This window comes from Notamacropus eugenii, chromosome 7 (genome assembly GCF_028372415.1).
Source record: "Notamacropus eugenii isolate mMacEug1 chromosome 7, mMacEug1.pri_v2, whole genome shotgun sequence".
Lineage (NCBI taxonomy): Eukaryota > Metazoa > Chordata > Mammalia > Diprotodontia > Macropodidae > Notamacropus > Notamacropus eugenii.
In genome coordinates, this window is record NC_092878.1 from 155,047,967 (window position 1) to 155,072,602 (window position 24,636).

At 40.4% G+C, this 24,636-nt stretch overlaps 1 protein-coding gene across 1 annotated transcript in view; it reads right to left on the reverse strand.

Annotated features, from left to right (window-relative positions):
- The window catches only part of MOB1B (MOB kinase activator 1B), a 53,681-nt gene that overhangs the window by 984 nt on the left and 28,061 nt on the right, over positions 1–24,636 (reverse strand). Inside the window, exons 2-5 of the mRNA XM_072624449.1 lie at positions 13,034–13,200; positions 9,119–9,212; positions 1,514–1,647; positions 481–644 (exon numbers count right to left, since the gene is read on the reverse strand). Coding sequence (XP_072480550.1) covers positions 481–644; positions 1,514–1,647; positions 9,119–9,212; positions 13,034–13,200 — 559 coding nt within the window. The remainder of the gene's footprint in view (positions 1–480; positions 645–1,513; positions 1,648–9,118; positions 9,213–13,033; positions 13,201–24,636) is intronic.

Genomic DNA, 24,636 nt, shown 5'->3' on the forward strand with positions numbered 1-24,636 from the left:
CCAATTCAGGAGAGCAGGCTGATGTTAGGAGATGCCAGAAGGTTCTCAGAAAAGTCAGTTAAGCCTTAAGCACACTGTTCTCACCTTTCCAGGAGGATTCACACATTCTCTGACCTTGGTACACAGAAGATGGGACCTTCTAGAACTGTTTTGGACTGCCATGTTGTGTGCTAAGAGCTTATTTAGGCCAAGAAACAATCAAGTAAGCATTTATTAAATGCCTACTATGTGCCAGGAACTGGGCTAAGGGCTGGTGTTGCCAAGATAAATTTCATAGCTGGCTGGGGTCTTTCCAGGAAAGTGATCTAGACTAGAAGGGCTCAAGATACTAATGGCCATGGAGACATAGTGTTGTGTATGGGAGTGTAGGGGTGTGTGAGGGGAGGGGGATGACAGCACAAGGCAGCTCTAGGTCATTCAGTCATTGTGACCCACAGTTTAAGAAACCTTGCTCTGTATGTCATGTCCAACCCAACTCACCTGCACAAAGAAAATGAAGTGCTTGAAGGAGGTGTTGAGGTGGGCCTCCTCCTGCAGTTGGATCACTGGGTCAAAGTGCTGGTGGTAAATGTGTGCGTACACCCTGAAGAGACGCTTCAGAATGGTCTTTGCCACTGAGAGGAAGTTCTTCGGGAAGGGGACACCTGGGAAATGAAGGTACAGAAGTGAGTTACCAGAAGAACCCAGGGGCTGACAGGGGAGCATGATGCGCAGAAATACAACAATCACACTGGAAGCAGCTGAGGGCACGATTTTTTTTACTTTACCAATATCACTTCTATTTTTTAGTATGACCTTTATTTCCAAATACATCTTTCCGCTCATCTCTACTGCGAGAGCCATCCCCTAAGACAAGGAATTTTTCCCAAAGCAAATAAAAATAAAAATGCTTTTAACAAAACTCCTGGTCATTACGACCACTGTGCTGGTTCTCATCTGGGATCTTTAGGCTGCCCGAGCCGCGGTATATCTCACTTTCCGGGTCTCTGCGTGAGTTCATACAAACCTCCCCAGATCTGACTTAATCTTCACATTCATTTTCTTGAAACAAATGGATCTTGGTGAGAGACAGCTGGGCACATATATCTTGGTGGCACTGGAACCAGGAAGATTGGGATTCAACTTGGCCTCTGACGTACTAACTGGCTGCTACCTAACTTCTTGGTGCTCTAAACAACAATATAAAACCAAATTACAGATCATTTCCTATCTTCATCAGCAAATGGAATTTGTGTATTGGATATTCTATACACCAATGAAATCACAGGTCCAAACCAAAACAACTACCAACCAACTTTTTCTTAAAAACCTAATAGTTTTATAAACTTTACCTTTCAGATTAGGAAGTAGGTAATATTTCCTTTGGACTTACTCCACTCACATCAATACAAGCAAACCACCCCCCAGCAAGGCAGGAGAAAAATAAAGCAGGAACCAGACACAAAAGAATGAGGAAAGACTCAAAAGAATTCCAAATGACATCGCCTTATCTACACTCTGCCAGTGATTTTACCTATTTTGGATGGAAATAATGTTTCATCGTCCAACTGGTCCTGTACCCAAGTCATCAGGTAATCAATATACTTTGGTGCAGAGCACTTAATAGGCTTCTTTATGTTGGTTCCATCTGCCCAATGATATTCATATCTGAATAGAAAAGACAAAATGTCAAAACACACATACTTGCTTTAAAAGGAACCCTTTTTTCTTACCCAAACAATAAAAAAAAAATTATGAGGACAGACATTGCCATCTTCATATTACATTTAGCTTAGGGTTTTATGACCAACTATTCCTGGGCAGCTGCTGTAATGTCAATCTTCCCACTTCAAGGCCAGGTCTCCCCACTCCCTATTTGTTATTTCCATTTGACTCCCTTTCATTCATATCCCTTAGGTCAGACAATTATATAAATGTCAGTTAAAATGAACTGTTTACTCCCCTGTTCCATGATGATTTCTTTCTAAGTTCACTAGGTTTATTGAGTTAAAAAGAATTCCTCCCACATACGTTAGGTCTTTTCAATTGGTTTTAAGGTATTTGTTATAAGGCATCTGTTGCTGGGTTTAGGGCCTTTGCAGGTAAGGTATAGGTAAGGGAAATGTTCCAACAAACTTATCTGAAAACCTCTGACTTAAAGTTATACAAGTTGCCACAAAAAAAAAATAATCACTACTGGCAATACAGAAACCTGCAAAGAATTGACTGACTTTCAGAATGACTGTTTTGAAACATGACATTTGAGAGTCCAGATGTTTCACTAAGGAACAAACGAAAGCTCCAATTCTACGCTGATGTCATTGTCCCAAGACAATGTTTCTAACATCTACTTCTAATCTGAATTGGTTAGGGAATTAATCCAGATAGCCTTCTTACTGTCCCAAATGAGATTCTTGCTACCTTCAAATACACCATTCCACTTTCATAAATTTGAGGTGAATAACACAACTATTGCTGGTAAATTACAACCAGAAGAGCTATCAAGTTCACTTTGAATTCCTCCCCCCTTGTTTTGAATTCAAAGTATGAAAGCACTGTCTGAAGTAAATTTGAGGAGGAAGAATCAAGACATGTACTGCCTGATTAAAATGACGTGTCTAATGACATAACAGGAGCAAAGTACGTAACAGAGAAAAGACAAAGCTCACCAGAAGATGACTGAGTCACTAGCTTCCTCGTCTGTAAGACGAGATGACCTCTAAAGTGCCTCCCAACTCCACGTTACCTACTCCCAACTCCAGGTGACAGAGGAGTGCTTTGATCCTCTGAGGGCGTAGAGAGGATCTAGTTTAGCCCATCCATTTAACATTCACCGTTTATCTCAGAACCAGCACACCTTTGCCTTCTCCTCTTCATGTGATATGCCCTGTTTAGCTCTGGGTCTCTCCATTTCTCTATGACCCTTCTAAAAGGAAGGGGTCAGAGATGACAGCAGCAGAAAGAATACTTTGTGCACACCTTACTCCACCTGTTGGATCAGTTTTTTTTTTTCTTAAATAACATTATAGTGATGAGGGGGCACCACAGTGTACAGAGCACTGGGCCTGGAGTCAAAAAGACATAAGTTCAAATTCAGCCTCAGATACTAACTTGTATGACCCTGGGCAAGTCACTTAAGCACTCTCTGCCTCAGTTTCCTCATCTGCTGAATTCAATTAAGATAGCATCTGTGAAGCACTTTAAAATTGTAAAGGCGTGTGCTGCTAGTTTTGTGTGTATTTTACAATTCACTAGGATTTCCAGGTCTTTTTCAGCTACAGTTATGCCTGATCAGATTCACTTTTTTAATATGATCCTCCTAACATCTTATTTTTTTAAAAATTAATTTTTAATTTAACACCTCCAAAATTCCATATACCAAAACTATAACTAAAAGTATATAAAAGTAACTAAAAGTTAAGAAAAATAAATCAACTTATCAGCCATGTCCTCCATCTCTTGCAGGTGTGTGTACTTCATTATCAGCCCTGCTGAGTCAGGATGAGTCAGGAAGTCCTCGCTCTCTACAATGCTGCTTTATAAACCATTCCCTGGTTTATACTTTGTTCTATATCTATTCCTATATAAAATCATCTTTAAGACTATGCCTCCATTTTTTTCCCCTCTTATTGCCATTTCTGATAAATCAGAGTGGTGATAATGGACCCCCTTGATTTATCCCTGGTCTAACTGCAAAGACCTCTGGTTCATCTTCTTTACATAATTATGCTGGCTCTTGATTTGGGAACAATACTAGTTACCATATTAAGGAAAAGGGTCATGGATTTCTATGCTTTTTAGTGTTGTCGTTTTGTTTTCAAAAAGAAATGAGCGTTCTATTTTGTCAGAATCTTTTTCTGCATTACCTGATATAATAACGTGACTGACTGTTTTGATTCTGTTTGCCAAGTTCTATTGTTTCCATCTCCTCTACTCTGGCACTGCCACCACCAGAGGAGAGCCCTCGCCACCCTGTGCCTGGACTGCTGCACGCCCAGTCGTTGACCTTTTCTTTCCTGTGTGGATTAAAGTCTGTGCAGGTATAAACTTTCCCCTACAGAGCGCTTTGGCTACTCTGCCCAAGTTTTAGCGCACTGTCATTCTGATGAAGTTCTGCACTGTTTCTCGAATGTGTTCGTTAATCCACACATCCTTCAGGACTATTTAGTCTCCAGTTAATGTTCGGCTTCCTTCCAACGCCCCTCGCTGAGCGCTTTCATTGTCCTGTGTTTGATACTGCTGCTTTTTACATTTCTCTTTGAAGTTCTCAGGAACTACTTGGGGATCGATTTGTATGAACCCCGTGTTTACTCCATTATATCCCACCTGGTAACTGCCAGCGACCGAGCATACTTAACTCTTCTAAAATTCTGTTCAGATATTTCACTTAGATTTTGGTACGGTAGGTCTGAGAGTACTTTGATTATTGTTTTAATATCTATTTCTTTCTGTAAATCAATCAGTGTTTCCTTTAAATATTCAGATGGGATGCCATTTCATAAATGTGTACCAAACACTGCTACTGTCTACGGTGCCTCTCGGCATAATGTTGTTTTTCTGTGTGGCTCTTGGACTCAGATCTATTCTTGTCACCACTTTGTCCGACACCATGATTCCTACCCCTACTTTTCTGAGTTTGCCTGATGTGTACTAGACTTTATTTTTGCTTTCTAGATGAATTTTGTTTTAAGTTTGCATTTCAAGTGTAATAATACTATATTGGATTGTACTGGCTAACACATTCCGCTGCCCTCCTTTTTGTGGTGGGGTCATTGGAGCATAAATGTACTGCTGGGCAGGAAGGCAGGGAGAGCTAAGTTTAAATCCTGCCTGAACACTTAAATATCATCTGAAAAACAAGGATAACATCTCTCTCCTGAGGGTACTGTGAGGATAAAATTGTATGATATTTGCAAAGTGCTTTGAAACTTTTAAATGTTTGATAATACTAGCTATCATTACTGTGTGAACTTCCATCCTATCCCTTTATATTTTTCTCTATTCTCCTAATCCCACTGTTAGAAAGAAGAAAAAGATGTTGAGACACAAGACATGACTGAGCAATGGTGATCTCTATGTGAGGCAATTTGTTTGGGTTAGTCTTTTCTTCCCCTTACCCAGTCCCTGATTGCAGGTGTGAGCTCCTGCCAGAGTTAGAGTTTCTTTGGTTTAAGATTAACCATTTCTCAAATCTGTCCTCCTTCTCAATCCTCTCTTCTCTTCTTCATTTCCACTTGATTCTCTGAGTTTAATATACTTCTACACCAAACGTGATTATGCAGGATAGTAAATTCCATTCCCTTCTTCCCTCTTTCTTCTCTGATGTATTTCTTTTCCTTTTCCTTTTCTTTTTTCTCTTAAGATCATCACTGCATTATGCAACTGCTCCCAGGTCCTCTCTCTTTTTAATCCCTCCATGACTCTTAACTTTGACCTTTCTGGTCAAAACCAATATAGGCTTCTGAGCCTTGGCTTCAGGTCAGGGTCACACAGTTGTAGGCTGTCCCTGCCCCCATCACACAGTTTCAGGTTCTAGGTTTCTCTGGCTGTGCCCATCCCTTAGTGTCCACAGACTTCTAGCTGTCTCTTTATGTTATGTTTCTCCTTCATTCTCTAAAGAGGACCATGACATCAGGGAGATAATGACATGACTTGCAGCTGACTTTGAGTGAGGGAGGGCTGTGCAAGGTCACCACCCTCACTTTCTCCTCCCGGGCCGTCAGGGTTCAGTGGCCAGATACTCATCAGGATGACTGGAGATGGCCCAGGAGGCGGTAAGAGACCCTGGCTCTTTTAGAAGGTTGTTTTTGGATTCTCACTTTGAGTAAGGTAATGCCTATTCAGTGAATAGGTCTCTTTAAGAAGTCAATCAAGGGATAGCCCCTTTAATAAAAAAAAAGGAGGGGGAGGGAAAGACCCCCAGGGTTGCTAGCCAAAAGAGAAACAGTTATTATTTACATTCACTATGAGCCAAGAGGGCCCAGAAAATAGCCAGGAAGTGGTGCTTGGGCAGGGACCTAATTGTGCTCTAATCTATGAGCTCCAGAGTGAAATGGGTTTAAGGCTTGGTCAGTGAGAAAGAGATCCAGCCAGTAAACCCCAAGTTAGCTAGGCAGCTTTCAGTCGTCAAAATTTACTTTTCTTTGTAAGGCAGAGGCATTGAGCTGAGTGACCCAACCAGCTGGGTCCCCATTCAGGCAGCTCAAACTCCTCACAGGTTGGGTTTGTCCTTTGTTCTTGAAGAGGACTAGGACATCAGGGAGATGTATCTTTATGTGTATCTGGGCTGGCAAAATCCAGTTACTGTAGTTTGCTCCTTGGATTTCCTGATTCTTGGCCTGATGCCTTAAAAAAATCAAATTCCTGTGGAAGTACTGTGAGGGAGCTGGGTTGTTTTGCTTCCCCTCATCTTGAAGAATATCTGCATTATCCTACTATCAATAAACTCTTGGTATTCTATTCATCTCAGAGGCCAGAGAAGTGATACTTCACAAAAGCATGCTCCCCTTTCTTTATGTGATGATATTTTAAATAATAATAGTTTGAAGCAATAGTCCTAAGAAAGCCCCCAGACCATCACAACACTCAGTCTCTCTCACCTGGTGTTGATGCTAAGCAACTGACATCCAGCCACTGGTTTTGATCATAATGCTATTTGTGCCTTACCAGTAAATGATACCACCAAATGGATAAGTCAAAACCAAGTCTCTCCTAACGTTTAAGGCAAATCTAAGAAAAGAAAAAGCCCAGTTTTGAAAATACTTTAGAAGGGACACCAGTGAAAGGAGAAAGGGGAGAGTAACAAGATAAATACAACCTAGACGATGCTCATGTGCACACAGTTCTGAGGCACAGAAATATGGCTTCCCAATTAAATGAAACCTGTTCTCGTTAAGTAGCAGGTGCTTTTTAATTTCCAAAATGTATGTTCAGAAAACCCTAGCAGGATATTTGAATGGCAGGAAGACAAATACCTGCTTCCAGAGATAAACTGAAGATGAGTCCAAACACCCACATACAGTAGTACTGATAGGACTAATGTTAGAAGGTTGACACACCCGCTATCTCACACCAAATAGGCCTGTTCTCGAGATCCGAGTCAACTGCCTAATACCCTCTGTAGGCAATCTGTTATTGAACGAACCCATTACCTTTCAAAAGGCCACACTTAAATGGAAAACTGCCCAAGCCTACAACCTCCTTAGGCAACAAAGATAAAAATTTTAAATTTATTAAAAATATAGGATTAGAACAAATCATTGCATAAGTCCAAATTTTTGTTCTTTATCAAGACAAAGGTTATTCTGCTTTCTCAAAGTCACGGAGCATGAGACCAGAGAAAAGACAAGGAAAGGGAAATAGCTTAGTTATCCTGCTGAGAAGGCAGAACTATTTAAAGAGGCTGACAAACACGACCTAAACTGTTCAAGCAGTCACGGAAGGCAATGAATGGCTTTTAGATGTCCTAAAATTGATGTTCCAGTGTCCTTCCAGGCACCTCTCCTAAAAAATGTTTCAACTGCGAGGCAAAATGTTCTGACTCTGCAAAGTAAAAACGATGCCAAATAAATCGCATCTCATCTTAGACTGAGGGAACTCTGAAGCAAAACTGCTAGTGAAGAGCAAGTGCCCATCAGGAGACTGGGCAGGTCTGAAAATCAGGCAAGCCATTTTTATGTATTCAGTAAGGACCAAAGATGCAGAGCTGGAGACACCTGAGGAGGCATGCCTCATCTTGCAGACAATGAAACTCGGACACAGAGAGCTTCAACAACTTGCCCAAGAGGACACAAATTTGAACTCAAGCCCCACATCTCCACATTAGGACTCCTCTCTCTGGTTTTCCTTTGTTATTTCTAGTCACCCTTGTCATTCATTCTTTAACAGGAACTTTACATCAGGACTTGCAAGTGAACTGGACTGAAGTGGGTGGACCAGTCTCCTTCTCTCCTCTGGAGCCATCTGGCTCTGGCGGCCAGACACGTATCAGGATGCCTGGAGATGGCCCCACCCCTTGTCTTCCCTTATCACAAGGTATCAAACACCAACCCCTACACTTTCCCCTCCACACCTGGTACACCACAGAAGAACTCCAGAAGAAACATACCATGATGTAACTTGTAGGTGACGGTCAGAAAGGAGTAATGAAAAGAAGCAGCAGGGAAATTTCAGTCCTAAAGAATATTTCATTGACTTCTTTCATTGACAGTGCTATCTACGGTAGAGTGAACTTAGTTTTCTTGGAGAGAAATAGGTAATTACCAAGAAGTATGAACTCTAGGAAAAGTTAGCACTTTTTCCTGATGATTTATTAGTTTATGCTTAAAGTAATTCTCTGAAGGAAGTCCTCTATTGCTTAAGGAAGATTAGCAGGAGTCCTGTATTCACAGGAAGTGGAGCATCCGACTCAGTTCAACATTTACTGAGCACGATGCAAAGCACTTCAAGAGGCCCACGGAAAAAAAGATAAAACTGAAATGGCCCTGGTGCCCTCGAGTACATTCCATTGGCAGGATATAAAAATAACTTTAAAGGGATTCTATTTTGCTCTATGATTTTTCCAAGTGTCCCAACTATTTCTGCAAATCTCCCAGAGAAAAATTTGTGAATTTTGTTAATATACTTCATTCAAATTGCATTGGCAACTGCAAACTGTTCCATGGCTTAGTCTAAAAAGTATTTTTCTAATTGCATGAAATTTTCCTCTGCCCCAACAGTGGTGGCAGGGAGGGAGAACACAGTCATTGAAACCCAGCTTAGCTCCCAAGTCACCTTGTCCAACAGCCACCATTTCGCAGAGGAGGGAGCAGGGGTGCCCAGAGGTGCTGCCAGGCAGAGCTAAGCCTCAGTCTACATTCTTTCCACCACACCCCATAGCAGGAGACAAAGTTGGAAAGGCAGGTTCAGGCCAAGGACAAGGCATGGAGGCCCCTGAATGCAGACTTAGGAGTTTAAATTTAAAGCATTTAGCAACCCAAAAAAAGTCACAGCAAGTTTTGGAGCAAGAGACTAACATGACTAGGAATAGTCACACAGACTTAAGCATTTCTCTTTTGTCTTGATGTTTAACATGTTTCACTCTCCCAAGGGTAATGAAATAGAGAAAAGATCCACTGAGTAATGGTCCCACATAACTTACTTTGGGCCAGCTGACATCACAGGGCAGCTCTCCTCAGTGCAAAAGTCGGTGATGGTCCCATAAAGCATATTGATCTGGTTGAAGAAATCCACAGCTGTAAAGTATTTCAAGAGTTAGTTCATGGAAAGGAAATGAAGAGAAAAGTTAAATTAAATTTTAATCACATTCATCCCAATACCTTTTGTTTTCCTCAAGTGTCAAATACGTTTTCCCCCCTCAGCTTTATGAACTAAATGAGGATGGAAATAGTAACCCAGACGGCACAGTCATCACAGTCTGAAATAAAGCAACAAGTGGCACCTCGTCTAGTTTAAATTCCGCAATGTCTGCTCGTCAGGTCTACAGAGAGACAGTTAATGTCTATATAATGTATCTATAAGCACTGTTTTTGGATAGCCCTTTGAGATAAAGTTAGAAAAATCTTTTATTATTTTTGTGGGCTTATGTGACTGCTATCATAAATAAGGTTTTCTTCAATAAAATGGCAATACTTACAAAAAATCAAAGTAATTTTCCCAACATATAATCCTTTTCAAAGACATGTTCCACTCCAAATATCTTGATCATAAGAAGCTCAATGACAGAAAACACTATAATCATTTTTTAAAATGAGCTTGTTACTTTTATCTATTGAAATGGCACTAGTAGGGAATAAGAAGTCTTTCAAAAACTATATCTTCCAGGCGAGGAAAAACAAACAAGGCCTCCATCACACTGTCCATGGCAAACTTGGTGGAACACAGAAATAAGAGTGACCCTGGAAGGAAGGCCCAGATGTACCAGAAGCTTTGTCAGAGGACCTGTTGTTGTTCAGACATTTTATTTGTGTCTGAGACTTCATGACTCCATGTGGAGTTTTCCTGGAAAAGATACTTAAGTGGCTTTCCATCTCCTTCTCCAGTTTCTTTTTTACAGATAAGGAACTGAGGCAAACAGGACTAAATGACTTGCCCAGGGTTGCGCAGTTAGTATCTGAGGTCGGATTTGAATTCAAATCCTCCTGACTCCAGGCCTGGTGCGCTACCCACTGCACCAGGGGGAGGCAGCTTCCAAAGGAACAAAATCACAGATCCATCACAGAATCACGCTGGAAAAGACTACAGCAGCCAAACAGTCCGACATGCACAAGAGGCGTGCCTTGAACATCTCCAGCCAACTACGTGGACATCAACATTTCCCCATTTGCCTTCAGCCCCTAATGCTATTCCAGGCCCAACATTTAAACTCTTTTGAGTCTGAAGAGAGCACCAAATGAAAATCAGGAGACATCTTTGCCACTAACTTCCATCTGACTTTGGCAAATGATTTCACCTCTCTGGGTCTTAGCCTCAGCACCTATAAATGCTGGTGCCTGACTAGCTGATCTGTAAAGATCTCTAATGCCTCCCTCTTCCAAGCCCTCATTCTGCCTGCAGACAATCTAGATGTGTTTCACTCAAAAGACAGAGCCAGCCTAGCATGACTTCCCTCAATTTGCCTCCTCCAAATCTCAGAATTTTTGAGTAAGTTGACTACTCTCTGCCCTTTCTTTCCTGCCTCCTTTCTCATGGAGGCATCTACAATCCTTGCAAATCCACTGGCACTGTGCCATCTGCCTAAACACATGCTCAGTCCTCCTCTGATTCTTCTACACCTCCCATCTCCTCGGCCTGCTCCTTTTTACTGACCAACTTCTATTTTTTCCTCCCACCTCACTCTTCTGCAATCTGGATTCCAACCCTGCCATATTACTGAACTGTTTTCTCAAAAGGACACCAATGACCTGGGGCTGCCTTGTCATCAAATCTACCTTCAATGCCTTTTGCTCAATCCTTCTCCATCTTTCTTTCTCTCCAGTTGTATGCTTGTAACCACACTGTTCCTGTGGATTGTAAGACATTACACACTCCAGTTTTTCTTCTGATTCCTAACCAGCCTCCTTTCCTTTTCCCAGCCCTTAGGTTCTCCCCAAGGCTCTGTCCCCAACCCTCTTCCCATCTACCCTGATTATCTCATTCACCCTCACAGCTTTATCCTCTCTCCTGCTAGGTCTGAAATGTCTGAGGAGCCACAGATCAACATTTAAAACTGGGTATCTCTAGCTGGATGCTCCAACCAATACTTCAATGTATTTAAAAACCACAGTCGTATCTTTTTACCTAAAATTACTCTCCCTTCTGACTTCTTTGTTTTTAATTACTCAAATCACCACTGCCTAGTCACATGTTCAATACCTTGATGTTCAATCTTTCACCTTTTTTTCCTCTCATCCCCTACCCACAATCAATTTTTAAGTCCTATCCAATAAAACTTCTGCATTACTTTTCCAACCTATCCCTTCCTTTCTATTTCCACTTCCTTCCAAACTTTCTCAGTGGCCCCCTAACCAGTCTCCAGCCTCCAATTAATCCTTTAAAGTATATGGTATTAAAATTTATCTTAACTTGTGCACAGGGCAAAATGGATCTACTCCTTTGCTTAAACCCTTCAACAAATTTTAAATCAAATTCAAATGCCTAAGCCTAGCATTCACAGATTCCAAAACCTAGTCTGGCTTCACCTTAACTTTCCAGGTTTGTGTCATACTGTCCCGCTCCACAAACACTTTCACTAATCTCTTTTCCATAGATACCCCACCTTGGAGGCTCTGATTCTTCACCTAGAATGGGGAACTAACAACTCTGTGGAAATGCTCACTCTGCTTTCTGGTCAGAATAAATGACCCCCTGCATGAGTCTCTGATATCCCCTAAGAAGCAATCCTTTCCCTTCCCTTTGGGACTCAGCATAGCATTTGTCTTTCACCTTTCTCATACAGGACGACATGTCACTTGGTCTTATAAGGAGGTATATATATATTGTACTCAGCCATTGGACTCCCCAGCACCCAGCTCACTGGTCTATGCATAAATGGTCTACAATACATGCGTTGAATGTAAGTAGGAATTCTACTCTATCCACATTTCTCCAAGTGGGAAGAAGGACAAAATCCTTTCCAAGGGAGAGGAAATTCTCACACATTACCAGGCACCTACTAGACACAAAGTCCAGGAGACCATACCAGCTCCATTTTAAAGGAAGTTCTCATCTAAGTTAAGAGGTCATAAACATAAACATTTCTGTTACAGGACAAAGAAGACGGCTATGAGAAGCATGACGGCTGGGAGTCCTCCCAGTGAAGCAAATCACGAACCCAAGAACAGCACTGTAGGAGATCTGTACCTTGGCTCTGACTGATCTGGGTGTCCATGCTGCATGCTGTCCATGCGCAAATCAATGAACTGCTTCAGAGTTACTTAGAGATTTTATGATTCCATTTGGGGGAATTTAGTTCCAAATTTCACTTTCTCTACCTGTCCATCTCCTGACAATCTTTGCAATTCCCACAAACTCTCAGTGGACAACAACACTGTCAACAGACTCACTACTCTCATTCAAATCATAATATTATTTTATTGTAGTGCTTTTCCTAATTTAGAGATTAGATAATTCAAGTTCCTCCTTTGACTGGACTGAGTTTTATTGTGACAAGGCTCACACCAATTTCTATGAGGTAAAAAGAAAATCAATTCATTCATGAAACTTAAGTAACCTCTACACTTAACTCCCTTACATCTCTATCCTTTCTTCACATCATTTCACCATCATCCATCAAAAACATCACCATTCTGTGCTTGAAAAAAACATTGCTCCCTCATCCCCCCACCAAGAAACTACAAGTACCTGCCATGCACGTAATTCATCTTTGTAACATAGCTATCTAATTTCAAATCTGAAGCACACTTTCAGACAACTGCTATTTTGCAGCGGGTAAGAAACTTCAGGCATCTGTTCCTAAACACATCATAAGGACAAAATCCTATTAAAGAAAGTCCAGTGCAAAGCCACATGTTCACAGTAGTGAATGGGAGAGTGAGAGATGAGAGCATCCACTTACTGTTCACTGCAACCCACTCATTTAAGTCCTCGCCCTCCGGAAGCATGACAGCTGTCCTCAGGTTGCCGCTCCCGAGGGTGGCTTCTGCATGTTTCAGGAGCTCATACTGGTGAGAACCCTCTGGAATGTTCTTCTTTGGCTTGAAGGTTTTGGAGGAGCGACTACCACTATGAGTAGGAAAACAAAAAGATTACTGTCAGTATTTAAGACAGAGCTTTTTTAAACCTCACTGCACAATAAATACCTGAGCAAGCCTGAAGGGCTCAGGTAGCATCAGGCTACCACTCTGGTGATACCAATGTACACCTTCCAGAGGAACCCCCCGCCATGGAAGCACCCTGAAGGCCAAATCAATTTCCCTTGTATCAGTGCATTCCAAGGGTCCAGCAAGCACCAGGGCTGACAAAGGCAGGGACTTAACAAATATTTGTGACTGTTTGCCCAGCTGTTAAAATTAATAAATTGTCCAGATTACAGAGTTCCCAGGCAAACAGTGGCCATGTATTTGGCCTTTAGTGCTGTTCCACATTGAAAATGCATCTGTAACTACACGAAGCTTCAGCCTACATCTTGCTTCCTTTTGCAGCTTTCCATTGGGGAGAATTTGTAGGAAACCCTTAATAAGTCTGACTGCCTCGTGACCATTGAAAACAAATTATAGTTCTAATCAGACTATAATACAAAAATGAAACAAAACAAAACGAGATGGGCTGAGGTCAACTTCTTTCATTTTCTCTTCTTGTCTTAAAAGCACTGGCTTGTGAATCATGCCTCCTTCTGTAAAGGGTTAAAAGTATATGGACAAGATGCATGATAGCTACGAGCAAAGTAATCTACCAGTTATGGCACCCATTCTGAAAGCATAAAGGGATCTCACTGCTTGCAGGCAACCAGAGGGTTTCAGCAGGTTTGATGTGCTGCAATGTCCAAGTGCCCTTGACTGGCCATAAATCAATATATTTAAAAATGCAGAAGGCGAAAATTTGACTGAGAAATTAGTGAAACCAGGAGGTGTTGATGAGAAGGAAGACAGTCCCAGGCATGGGGAACAGTGAATGAATGGCACTCCCTATGCAGAAGACGTATATTTGATCATGGATGTCAAGGGGAGGAGGGGGCAGAGAGAGAGAGAGAGACAGACAGACAGACAGACAGACAGACTGCATGTGTGTATCTCCATCAGACTACAGCTTTAGGAAGGTTCACTTTGTTAGCCAAGTGGACAAGAGACTTGAAGCTGACATACCAACCAGCAGGCTCCTGTCATGGTCCAGGTGTGAGGCCTGTACCTCAGAAGTGGCAATGTCAGGGGAGAGAAAGGGTTGTATACAACAGATGCTATAGAAAACTGACAAGACTTGGCAGCTGAATGCATGTAGGGGGAGGAGGAAAAGGGTTGAGAATAACACCTAGGTTGAGAGTCTGGGGGCTTCAGAGGATGGTGCAATACTATAGTGACAGAAAAATTAGGAAGAGGGAGGATCTGGGGAAAAATAATGAATTTAGTTTGGGCATGTTGAGTTTAAGATGTCTACTATACATCTAGTTCAGAATGTTCCATCAATTGGAGATGTAATAAGTATGAGCTGGATAAAAAGATGTAACAATTATCTGCTTAGAAATGATCACTGACCAGAAGCAAGAGATAGAGAAATTCCATTTAAAATAAATCTAGACGATATAAAATACTTAGTAGTCTACCTGCCAAGACAAATTCTGGAACTATGTGAACACAGCTATAAAACTTTTTACCCACTCTTTAATCACCAAACATTTCCATTTTCAGGATTCCAGCTCCCCCACATTAAGGACTCTTTGTAAAGTTTACTGTGTAGTCACACTCTTTTCCTAGGGGATGACCCCTAAGAAAAACAACAGTCTAAATGATTTCAATTACACTGTGGTATCTGTAGGAGATGTTTAAATAATTCTTTATTATTGCTCTTTTTGAATAAGAACTTTTACCCAGTGAGGTATAGAGAAGCTTTTGTCTTGGATGTTGTATACATATCTTTGTAGTCCTCTGTATGCTCTCTTGTGTATACTGTCTACCCATTGTCTATATATCTCTTTTATTAGATCTCAGGCCACCAAAGAACAGGAATTAGCTATTTTTATCATTTGACATCTGTCAACACCTCCCCAATCCTCCCTCAGCTCCTTATTTCCAATCAAGCACACTGAGAAGCTAGCAGTCTTGGAGTAATGATAAATGTTCTGAACTTGGAAAACTATAAAGGAAATGAACTTCCTAAGCACTGCTAAGTTTTCAGAGCTGAACTCCTGTACACTTCACTGTGATATATATGGTGATAGATGTGCCTCAATGTGTGATGTTAGGCAGATCACCTAACTCTCCTGGGCCTCCAATATATTATGAACAAGAGAGGGGTGTGGTTTCTAGGTCTCTGCTGCTTCTGGGGGCTTCCTAGGGCTTTCTTGTAGGCTTTCCTCTTCTGCCAGCTACATGTAACTTTGGCCTGGCTGGTAGCATGGGCAGGCAACCAGCCTGTTTGCCTGCACTGACTGTGCCCCCTTTCCTACTGCTTGTGGGCTTCTGGCTGACTCTGAGCAGTTCTGGAGCTGAAGTGACATCATTTCACTGGCTTTCTCCATCATCAGTCATCTGATGCTGTTTCTTCATCTTCCCCTGTTCAAGTGGCCATCTTAGAAAACTCTCTTCAGACTTCAGAGCACAGTGACTGAACTCTTTTGCATTCATCGAGTTTTCCCATGTTAACAAAGCTTACTTGTAGAATTGATCTTGCCACTTGTTTAGATTCAGTCAGGACCTGAGTCCACTTATCTTAGCACAGTGCCTTATGCAGAATAGACGCTCAACAAATGTTTGTTAAACAGGAGTGAAAGAGAAAGTGCCAGATTTCTGTATGCTAGTGTTGTGGACATGTAGATAAATTAACTCACATGGGAAAAAGAGAACAGAACCATCCTTCCTTTCTTTTATCAGTTATATTCATAAATGCTCTCAGTCTGATAATTCTGGTGCTGAGCATTCTCATCTCTTCTTTGTTTTGCGATACCCTTAGTAAGTATCAATGGGGGAAAGGAGGGATAATAAGAATTTATATAGTGTCTACCATGTGCCAGCACATTACAAATATTATCTCATTTAATCCTTGCAACAATGCTACAAGGTAGGTACTGTTACTATTTCCATTTTACAGATGAGGAAACAGAGGCAAAGAGGTTAAGTAACTTGCCCAGGGTCATACAACTAGCATCTGAGGCTGAATTTGAATTCAGGTCTTCCTGCCAATGACTAAGCTTACTTAAAGAAAGATGAGCATTCAGGATGTTTACTTCCATACTTTTTAATGATTTATTTCACTGGTGTACTCCTTTCACCAAGTCAGATCTTAACTCCATCTAGTACCTGAGGCCATCCATGGCAGCCTTTCTTCTGGCCATAAGCTTTTCCAGATTTCATTAGGGTACTCTTCGGATGTCAAACACAATTTTTTCTTCAGGTTAATATTCAAAGTCTTTCCAACTTTATAGCACCTACCAGAGCTCAGACTCAGGGGGAATAAGCTTTAGGAACCATGACAAGATAGGGTTTTTAATGGAGGTATCTGGGACTGAGAAGAGTAAATCATGCATATTATCAAAGGAAATGGTAGCTAAACTGTCAGCCTACACTAGTAGATGATAAGTATTTTAAGGAAATGATACAAAGGAGTTGGAGAGAAGAGAGGAACTTCGCTGAAAAAAAGCATGACTTGGTTTATTTAAATAATAGCATACAGGCTCAGAGCACAAACAATGGGGAGAGGAAAATAGTAAACCATTATGAGAAATTCATCCCTTTTTCTTTCAAACAAAAAGAAATGAAGTCACTTACCTGTTAAAAAATGTATTTTCTAAGTCATGAGTAGATGACTTTCCAAATTTAATAAAGAGAGAAGGATAGACAATGAACAAGAAAGAAATTCAGCAAAGAAGGGCCTAGCAAATAAAACTGAAGCTAGAGAAGACAGAAAGGTGACCTAAAATTGGAGCTTAGCAGTTGTTTCTCAAATATTAACTAGTCTGCAAATTAACCTTCAGAAATCATGCACAGGGTAATTTCAAAGAAATAACTGGCCCAGCTCGTATTCTCCAGGCGATGACCCCTCTCCTAGTGACTGCCTGCTGCTTGCCTCTGTGATCATTCCAATGAGCTCATTTGCACCTGTACCACAAAATGAGCACAGGAGATAAAGGACATCAATCTCCATTAAGTCATGCTACTTTAGGTTAGAGGTGCCCTGATCCCTCCTCAGCCCCATCCTCACCTCAAGTCTATTAGGCAGGCTAACAGAAAATCACCTGAACAGAAACACAGGTGTAATGCTGTGGGTGAGGGAAACCCAAGGGGATATTTCCATGGAAAGCAGGACTATTTATAGGCCTGGAAACAAGACAGGTGAAACTGAATCATTAACAAGCAAGGAGCCATGCCTCAAAAAGAGTTATAAAGGAAGCCAATATCCAAACTCTTTGGGCTCCCAAGCTTGGAGAAGGGGAGATAGGCTGGGCAAAAGTAGTATGCAAAGGGTGCTCAGCTCTGGAGCCTAAACTCTGGATGCCTGGAGTTCTTAATGTGTTAATTTCTTAACTAGGGAAAAAGAGACCTGTACATGTATATGAAGTGGGCGAGTGCTATGCAAAGATCAAAATGCCAGTCACAGAGGGTTCTAGATGCACAAATTTCCTTTTAGTATCCCATAAGAGCCAGCTACCTCCTAGGAACATCTCTTCCACCTTCTTAGGAAACAGTGAAAACAAAAACTCGCCTAAGATAGCCAAAACACATTTTTTTTTAAATTGGCAGCTGTCACACCCTCTCCCACTTCAGAACTACTTGACTTCTCATATTCTATTAAAACTTTCCTTTCAAACATATCATTTGCCAGCTTCTTAAACCTTAAACAACAACAAATGACTCATATGATGTCCCTGAAGAGTAACGTGTCTTCCCTTTAGGCAGACATCTTGCACCCCCTTTATCTGGCCCAACACATGGCTCCATGGCTCTGAGGGATACAACCCCCATGACATCAACAGGAGGCTCTGGGAAGAACTGGTAGGATGAGTTTCCAAACAAAAAAGCCAGAATGGCTTAGACTAAGGTTAGTCAGGAGACTTTGTCCAAGCTCTCCCACCCTCCATTAACCAATGGATTAAGCAACCCTTTCTCAAATACTTTCTGACTTGTCTACCTAGATTCTTAGGGAAGCCAAGCAGATAACTACATATGTGTGTATATATGTGTATTTATGTGTATATATATATATATGTATGTGTGTGTGTGTGTGTGTGTACACACACATATGTTATTTATCAACTTCAAGACCCAGTCTTTAAGCCCTCTTCTTCCTCTGTGTTATCTTTCTCATTCTTCCAAGAATATTAGAATCACACATGGCTTTTCTTAGACTAGCTATGCTTCCTCCTACATGTTTCCTCCCCACTGTCCTGTAATTCTGCCTTCAACAAAAGAAAAAGAAAAAAGACAGACTAAAGATATGTGGGATGTGGGGGGGAGGGGGCACATGCAAGATCCCACATACACCCACAGATATGCAGGTGAAAAGACTAACTCATATGTTTAAGAAAACTAACGTCATAAATTGTAAGACGTGCACATAATGCATTTATTACAGGAGACCTAGGTTTTAGCCTCATTCTATGTCCTGGCTTGAGCTACTCCTAAATTTCTGAGTCTGTTTCAGGATCTACAAAATAAGGAACTAAACAAAATGCCCCAAAGATCCTTATCAGTTTTACCAGTCCTAACATATTTTTACTTTTTGACTGTGTGCTTCTGCCAAGTTTGTTTACCTAATTATGTACAGCCAAATGGTCAGTGCTGATGTGTATATCCAAATGGTTTAATTTAGAATGTAAGTTCAGGATGGATCATTGGTTTGTGAACTATTCGTCCCAGGCTTGTAATTATTTGGGGAATACACAATATTATTTGAAAGACTTTCTCATGTCTAAAGAAAAAGTGGTTTAGAGGGGTAGACCAGTGGAATAGGTTAGGTACACAGTAGTCAATGAATACAGCAATCTACTGTTTGATAAACCCAAGGACCCTAGCTTCTGGGATAAGAACCCACCATTCATCAAAAACTGCTGGGAAAACTAGGTAACATACACCAATGCCTGACATCATACACAAAAATAAAGTCCAAATGGGTACAAGATTTAGGTATGAAGATTGATACTATAAACAAATTAGTGGAGCAAGCAATAGTGTATTTATCAGATTTACGGAGAATGGAAAAAATTTTGACTAAACAAAAGACAGAAAACATTATGAAGTGCAAAATGGATAATTTTGATTATATTAAACTGAAAAGTTTTTGCACAACCAAACCCAATGTAATCAAGATTAGGAGGGAAGCAGAAAACTGGGAAAGAATTTTTGCAACAAGTGTCTGTGATAAAGGCTTCATTTCTAAAATATATAGAGAACTGAGTCAAATGTACAAGAATGCAAGTCATTCCCCAACTGATAAATGATCAAAGGATACGAACAGGCAGTTTTCAGAAGAAGAAATCAAAACTATTTATAGTCATACGAAAAAATGCTCTAACTCACTTTTGATTAGAGAGATGCAAATCAAAACTGATGAGATACCACATCACAATTATCAGACTGGCTAACATGACAAAACAGGAACATGATAAATGTTGGAGAAGATGTGGGAGAGTTGGAACACTAGGAGCTGTAAGCTGATCCAACCATTCTGGAGAGCAATTTGGAACTATGCCCAAAGGGCTACAAAAATGTGCGCACCCTTTGACCCAGCAATATCGCTTCTAGGACTGTATCCCCAAGAGATCACAAAAATTGGAAAGGGTCCCCCATGTACAAAAATATTTATAGCAGCTTTCTTCATGGTGGCCAAAAACTGGAAATCAAGGGGATGCCCATCAATTGGGGAATGGTTGAACAGGTTGTGGTATATGAATGTAATGGAATACTACTGTGCTATAAGAAATGATGGACAGGAAGACTTCAGAGAGGCCTGGAAGGATTTATATGAACTGATGTTGAGTGAAAGGAGCAGAACCAGGAGAACTTTGTACACAGCAACAACCACAGTGTGAGAGGAATTTTTCTGGTAGACTCAATACTTTATTGCAATGCATGGACTTAAAAAATTTCCAATGGACACTTGAGGCAAAATGTCTTCCCCATCCAGAAAAAGAACTATGGAACTGGATCGCAGATACAAACAGACCATTTTCTTTTGTGTTATGTTTTGCTTTATGGTTTGTCATTCATTTTGATCCTTCTATGCAATACATATTTAATAGGAAAATACGTGTAGAACCTATATAAGATTGTACGCTGTCTCAGGAAGAAAGTGGGTAGGGAGGAGGAGAATCAGAGGGAGAGAGGGGAAAAAAACCTAAGATATATGGAAGTGATTGTCAAACATTGAAAACAAATAAAATAATTTAATTTTAAAAAATAAAATAAACTCTCACTTTAAAAAAAAGAAAAATGTTAGCCATAGCAACAAGAGAAGAAAAAGGAATTGAAGGAATTAGACTAGGCAATGGGGAAGCAAAACTATCACTCTTTGCAGATGATACAATGGTAGTATACTTAGAGAATCAACTAAAAAACTAATTGAAATAATTAATAACTTTAATAAAGTTGCAGGATATAAAATAAACCCACATAAATCACTAGCATTTCTGTATTTTATCAACCTATTAAACTGCATATATATGTAAAAAAAACTGTACACAATACAAAATACTTGGGAGTTAGCTGCCAAGGCCAACCCAGGAACTATATGAAGACAATTACAAAATGCTTTTCATATAAACAGATCTAAAAAATGAAAAAATATTAATTCCTCATGGGAAGGCTGAGTCAACATAATAAAGATGATAACCCTATCTAAATTAATTTATTCAGTAACATATCAAACTAACAAAAATTATTTTATACAGCTAGGAAAAAATCCTGACAAAATTCATCCAGAAGAACAAAAAGTCAAGAATATCAGGAGAATTAATGAAAACAAATGTGAAGGAAGGTGGCCTAGTTGTATCAGATCTCAAACTGTATTATAAACTAGTAATCATCAAAACTATCTGGTACTGGCTAAGAAATAGAGTGGTGGATCAGTGGACTAGATTAGGTACACAAGACTCAGTAGTAAATGACCATAATAATCTAGTATATAAAAATCCAAAGACTCCAGCTTTTGGGACAAGAATTCACTATTTGACAAAAATTGTTGGAAATTGGAAAACGGTATGGCCAAAACTAGTATAGACCATCATCTTACACTCTATACCAACATAAGATCAAAACGGGTCCATGATCTAAACATAAAAGATGATACCATGAGCAAATCAAGAGAGTAAGGAATAGTATGTATGTCAGATCTATGGAGAGGGGAAGAATTCATGACCAAACAAGAGACAGACAGCATTACTAGATGTAAAATGGACAATTTTGATTATATTAAACTAAAAAGTTTTTGCACAAACAAAAAACCAATGCAACCAAGATTAAAAAGAAGGAAAGCAGAAATTTGAGAAACAATTTTTACACCAACTGTCTCTAATTAAGGCCTCATTCCTCAAATATATAGAGAACAGATTTATGTTAATAAGAACACAAGTCATTTCTCAATTGATAAATGGTCAAAGGATATGAACAAGCAGTTTTCAGATGAAATCAAAGCTATCTATAGTCATATAAAAAATGTCCTAAATCACTACTGATAAGGAAATGCAAATTAAAACGACTGAGGTACCACCTCACACCTATCAGAGTAGCTAATATGACATACACACAAAAAGATAAATGTTGGAGGGGATATGGGAAAATTGAGACACTAATGCACTGTTGGTGGAGTTATAAACTGATCAAACCATTCTGGAGAGCAACGTGGAACTATGTCCAAAGGGCTATAAAACAATGCATACGTACCCTTTGATCCAGCAAATACCACTACTAGGTCCATATCCCAAAGAGATTTTTTTATAAAGGGAAAAGGAACTATTTGTGCAAATATATTTATGACATCCATTTTTGTGGTAGACAAGAACTGGAAACTCAGGGGATGACCATCAATTGGAGAATGGTTGAAAAAGTTGTAGCATATGATTGTGACAGAATACTACTGTGATATAAGAAATGAAGAGCAGGATGATTACATAAACTGAAGAGTAGAACCAGGAGAACATTTTACAGAGCAAGAATAATGCTGTACAAGCATTAACTGTGAATAACTTAGCCATTCTCAGCAATACAATGATCTAAGACAATTCCAAAGAACCTGTGATAAAAAATACTATTCATCTCCAGAGAAAGAACTGATGGAGTCTGAATGCAGACTGAAGCGTACTATTTTTCACTTTACTTTTATCTTGGTTTGTTTGGTTTGGGGGTTTTGGGTTTTTCTGGTTTGTGTTTTTGTTCACAACATGACTAATATGAAAATATGTTTTGCACAACTTCTCACATATGACCTGTGTCAAATTGCTTATCATCTCAGAGGGAAGAAGGAAGGAAGTGAAGAAGAGAATCTGAAACTCAACATTTTAAAAAACGAATGTTAAAAATTGTTTTTACATGTAATTGGGAAAAATATTAATCATTTTTTAAAAAAGAAAATGGAAAAGAGGTCATTAAGAAAATGACTCTGAAGTGGCAGAGAGGAATCCTGATGTATGCTAGGGAAATGAGAAGGTAAAAAAATGTCACCCAGGGAAGAAGAGGAAGAAGCTCACTAAACATTTGGAACCGTAATGAGCTATACACTCTGAAAGGGGGCATCTACTCATTACAGCAAGCCAAGGAACACTGCAGTTACTCTGCTTTTGGCAAACAGTTTCCAGAAAGAGAGATGCCTGCATAGTATGCAAAAATATGCAGTTGACCTCACAGAGAGTTTATTTTTCATAGACACCTTTACCAACGTTTTGGTTTCACATCACCAAGGTTCTCAACGTGTTGTTCCCCACTTCTCCTTCATTCCTTTTCGGAAAAAAGAAAAAACCAAAGGTTCAGAAAAAGACTAAGCAATGCATCCAAACAGGCTGATGCTCTATGGAGATTCCAGATCTGTGTTCTGCCCCTGCAAGGCTGGATTTCAGTGACTCCATAGCGGTTACCCAGTGACAAATCCTCTAGTAAGGGCCTCCTACTAAGGCACTGGAGTAGCTACCCACAGAGAAGTATGCTTTTTTCTTGGGTGGAGAACATACACGAGTTGTGACAGGTAACCTCAAAAGACTTGACAAACTGGATGACTATTATTTACGATGATTCACATGGCCACAAATGACACAGTCAGAAAGAATGTAGAAAGCTCTGATAAAGACCCTGCATGAAGTACTGGGCAGAAAACCAACCTCCCCTTCCCTACCTGCCCTAGATTTCCCAACATAGCTCTGGCTTTTCCTGAAGGAGAAGACATTCTAAACTATCACCTGGGTGAAAAAGATGGTGTCTGAGAAGAGGATTTGAAAATCAAGGCCACAGGCTTGGAAATTAACAGGCTCCTGGCCCAGGGTGGAATGTGCTTAACAAGTGATGGCAAGAATGGATCACTTCATATAGGCCAAAGACACACCCACACACACCCACACACCCACACACACACCCTCCACCCCAGCAGAAGCATGAGCAGCATCAACACCAGCACCTTCTGGAGTAACAAGAATGACACACAAAATAAATGTCCACCAATTGGGGAGTGGTTAGGCAAGTTGTATCACGTAAATAATGGGACTATATGTCAGTGCTAGAAGCACAGGAACAATGAATGTGATGAACACTGAGAAGCAGGGGAAGACATATAAACTGATGCAAAGTCAGTTTATGAAATGCCTACCCACAATGCAAATGGGAAGAACAACAAACTCAAACAGAATGCTACAAAAATGATCATGGTCTCTTCTGACCCGAAATATGGGTATGAGACGATGTTTCCCTTCTTCCTGGCAGAAGTGGAACACAAATGCGGAACCCTCCATTACTGTTTGATGTTCATTACTGTTTCTTGAATAATTTTTCTTCTTCTTTCCATAAAGGATGGCTGGGGGAAATAACAAGTTGAGAAATCTTGGGGATGTGAAACCAAAGGATAAGTTAAAATATCTTTTAAAAATAAACCTCCTAGGGGGGCACAGCCAAGATGGTGGAGTAGAAAGACAAACCTGTAAAAGCTCTCACCTATAGCCCATAAAATACCTGTAAAAAATGACTCTAAACAAATTCTAGAGCAGTAGAAGCCACAAAACAACAAAGTGAAAGAGATTTCCAGCCCAAGACAGCCTGGAAGGCAGATAGGAAAGGTCTAGTGCACCAGGCACAGAGCAGAGCGCAGCCCAGCCTTGGCCGTGCACATCGTACGGCAGGGACAGGATGGGAGCAGGCCTCAGGGGGCAGAATCCCCAGCAGTTCCCAGATTTCTCAACCCACAAAAGACAAAGACAGCTTCAAAGGTCAGTAAGAAAGCTCTTTCACCTGGGTAAGAAGGGAACAGTCAAGCCCTGCTGGCAGCAGCCACTGCAGCATCCATTTTTGGAGCCCTCTACCTAAAGACCCCAGGGGA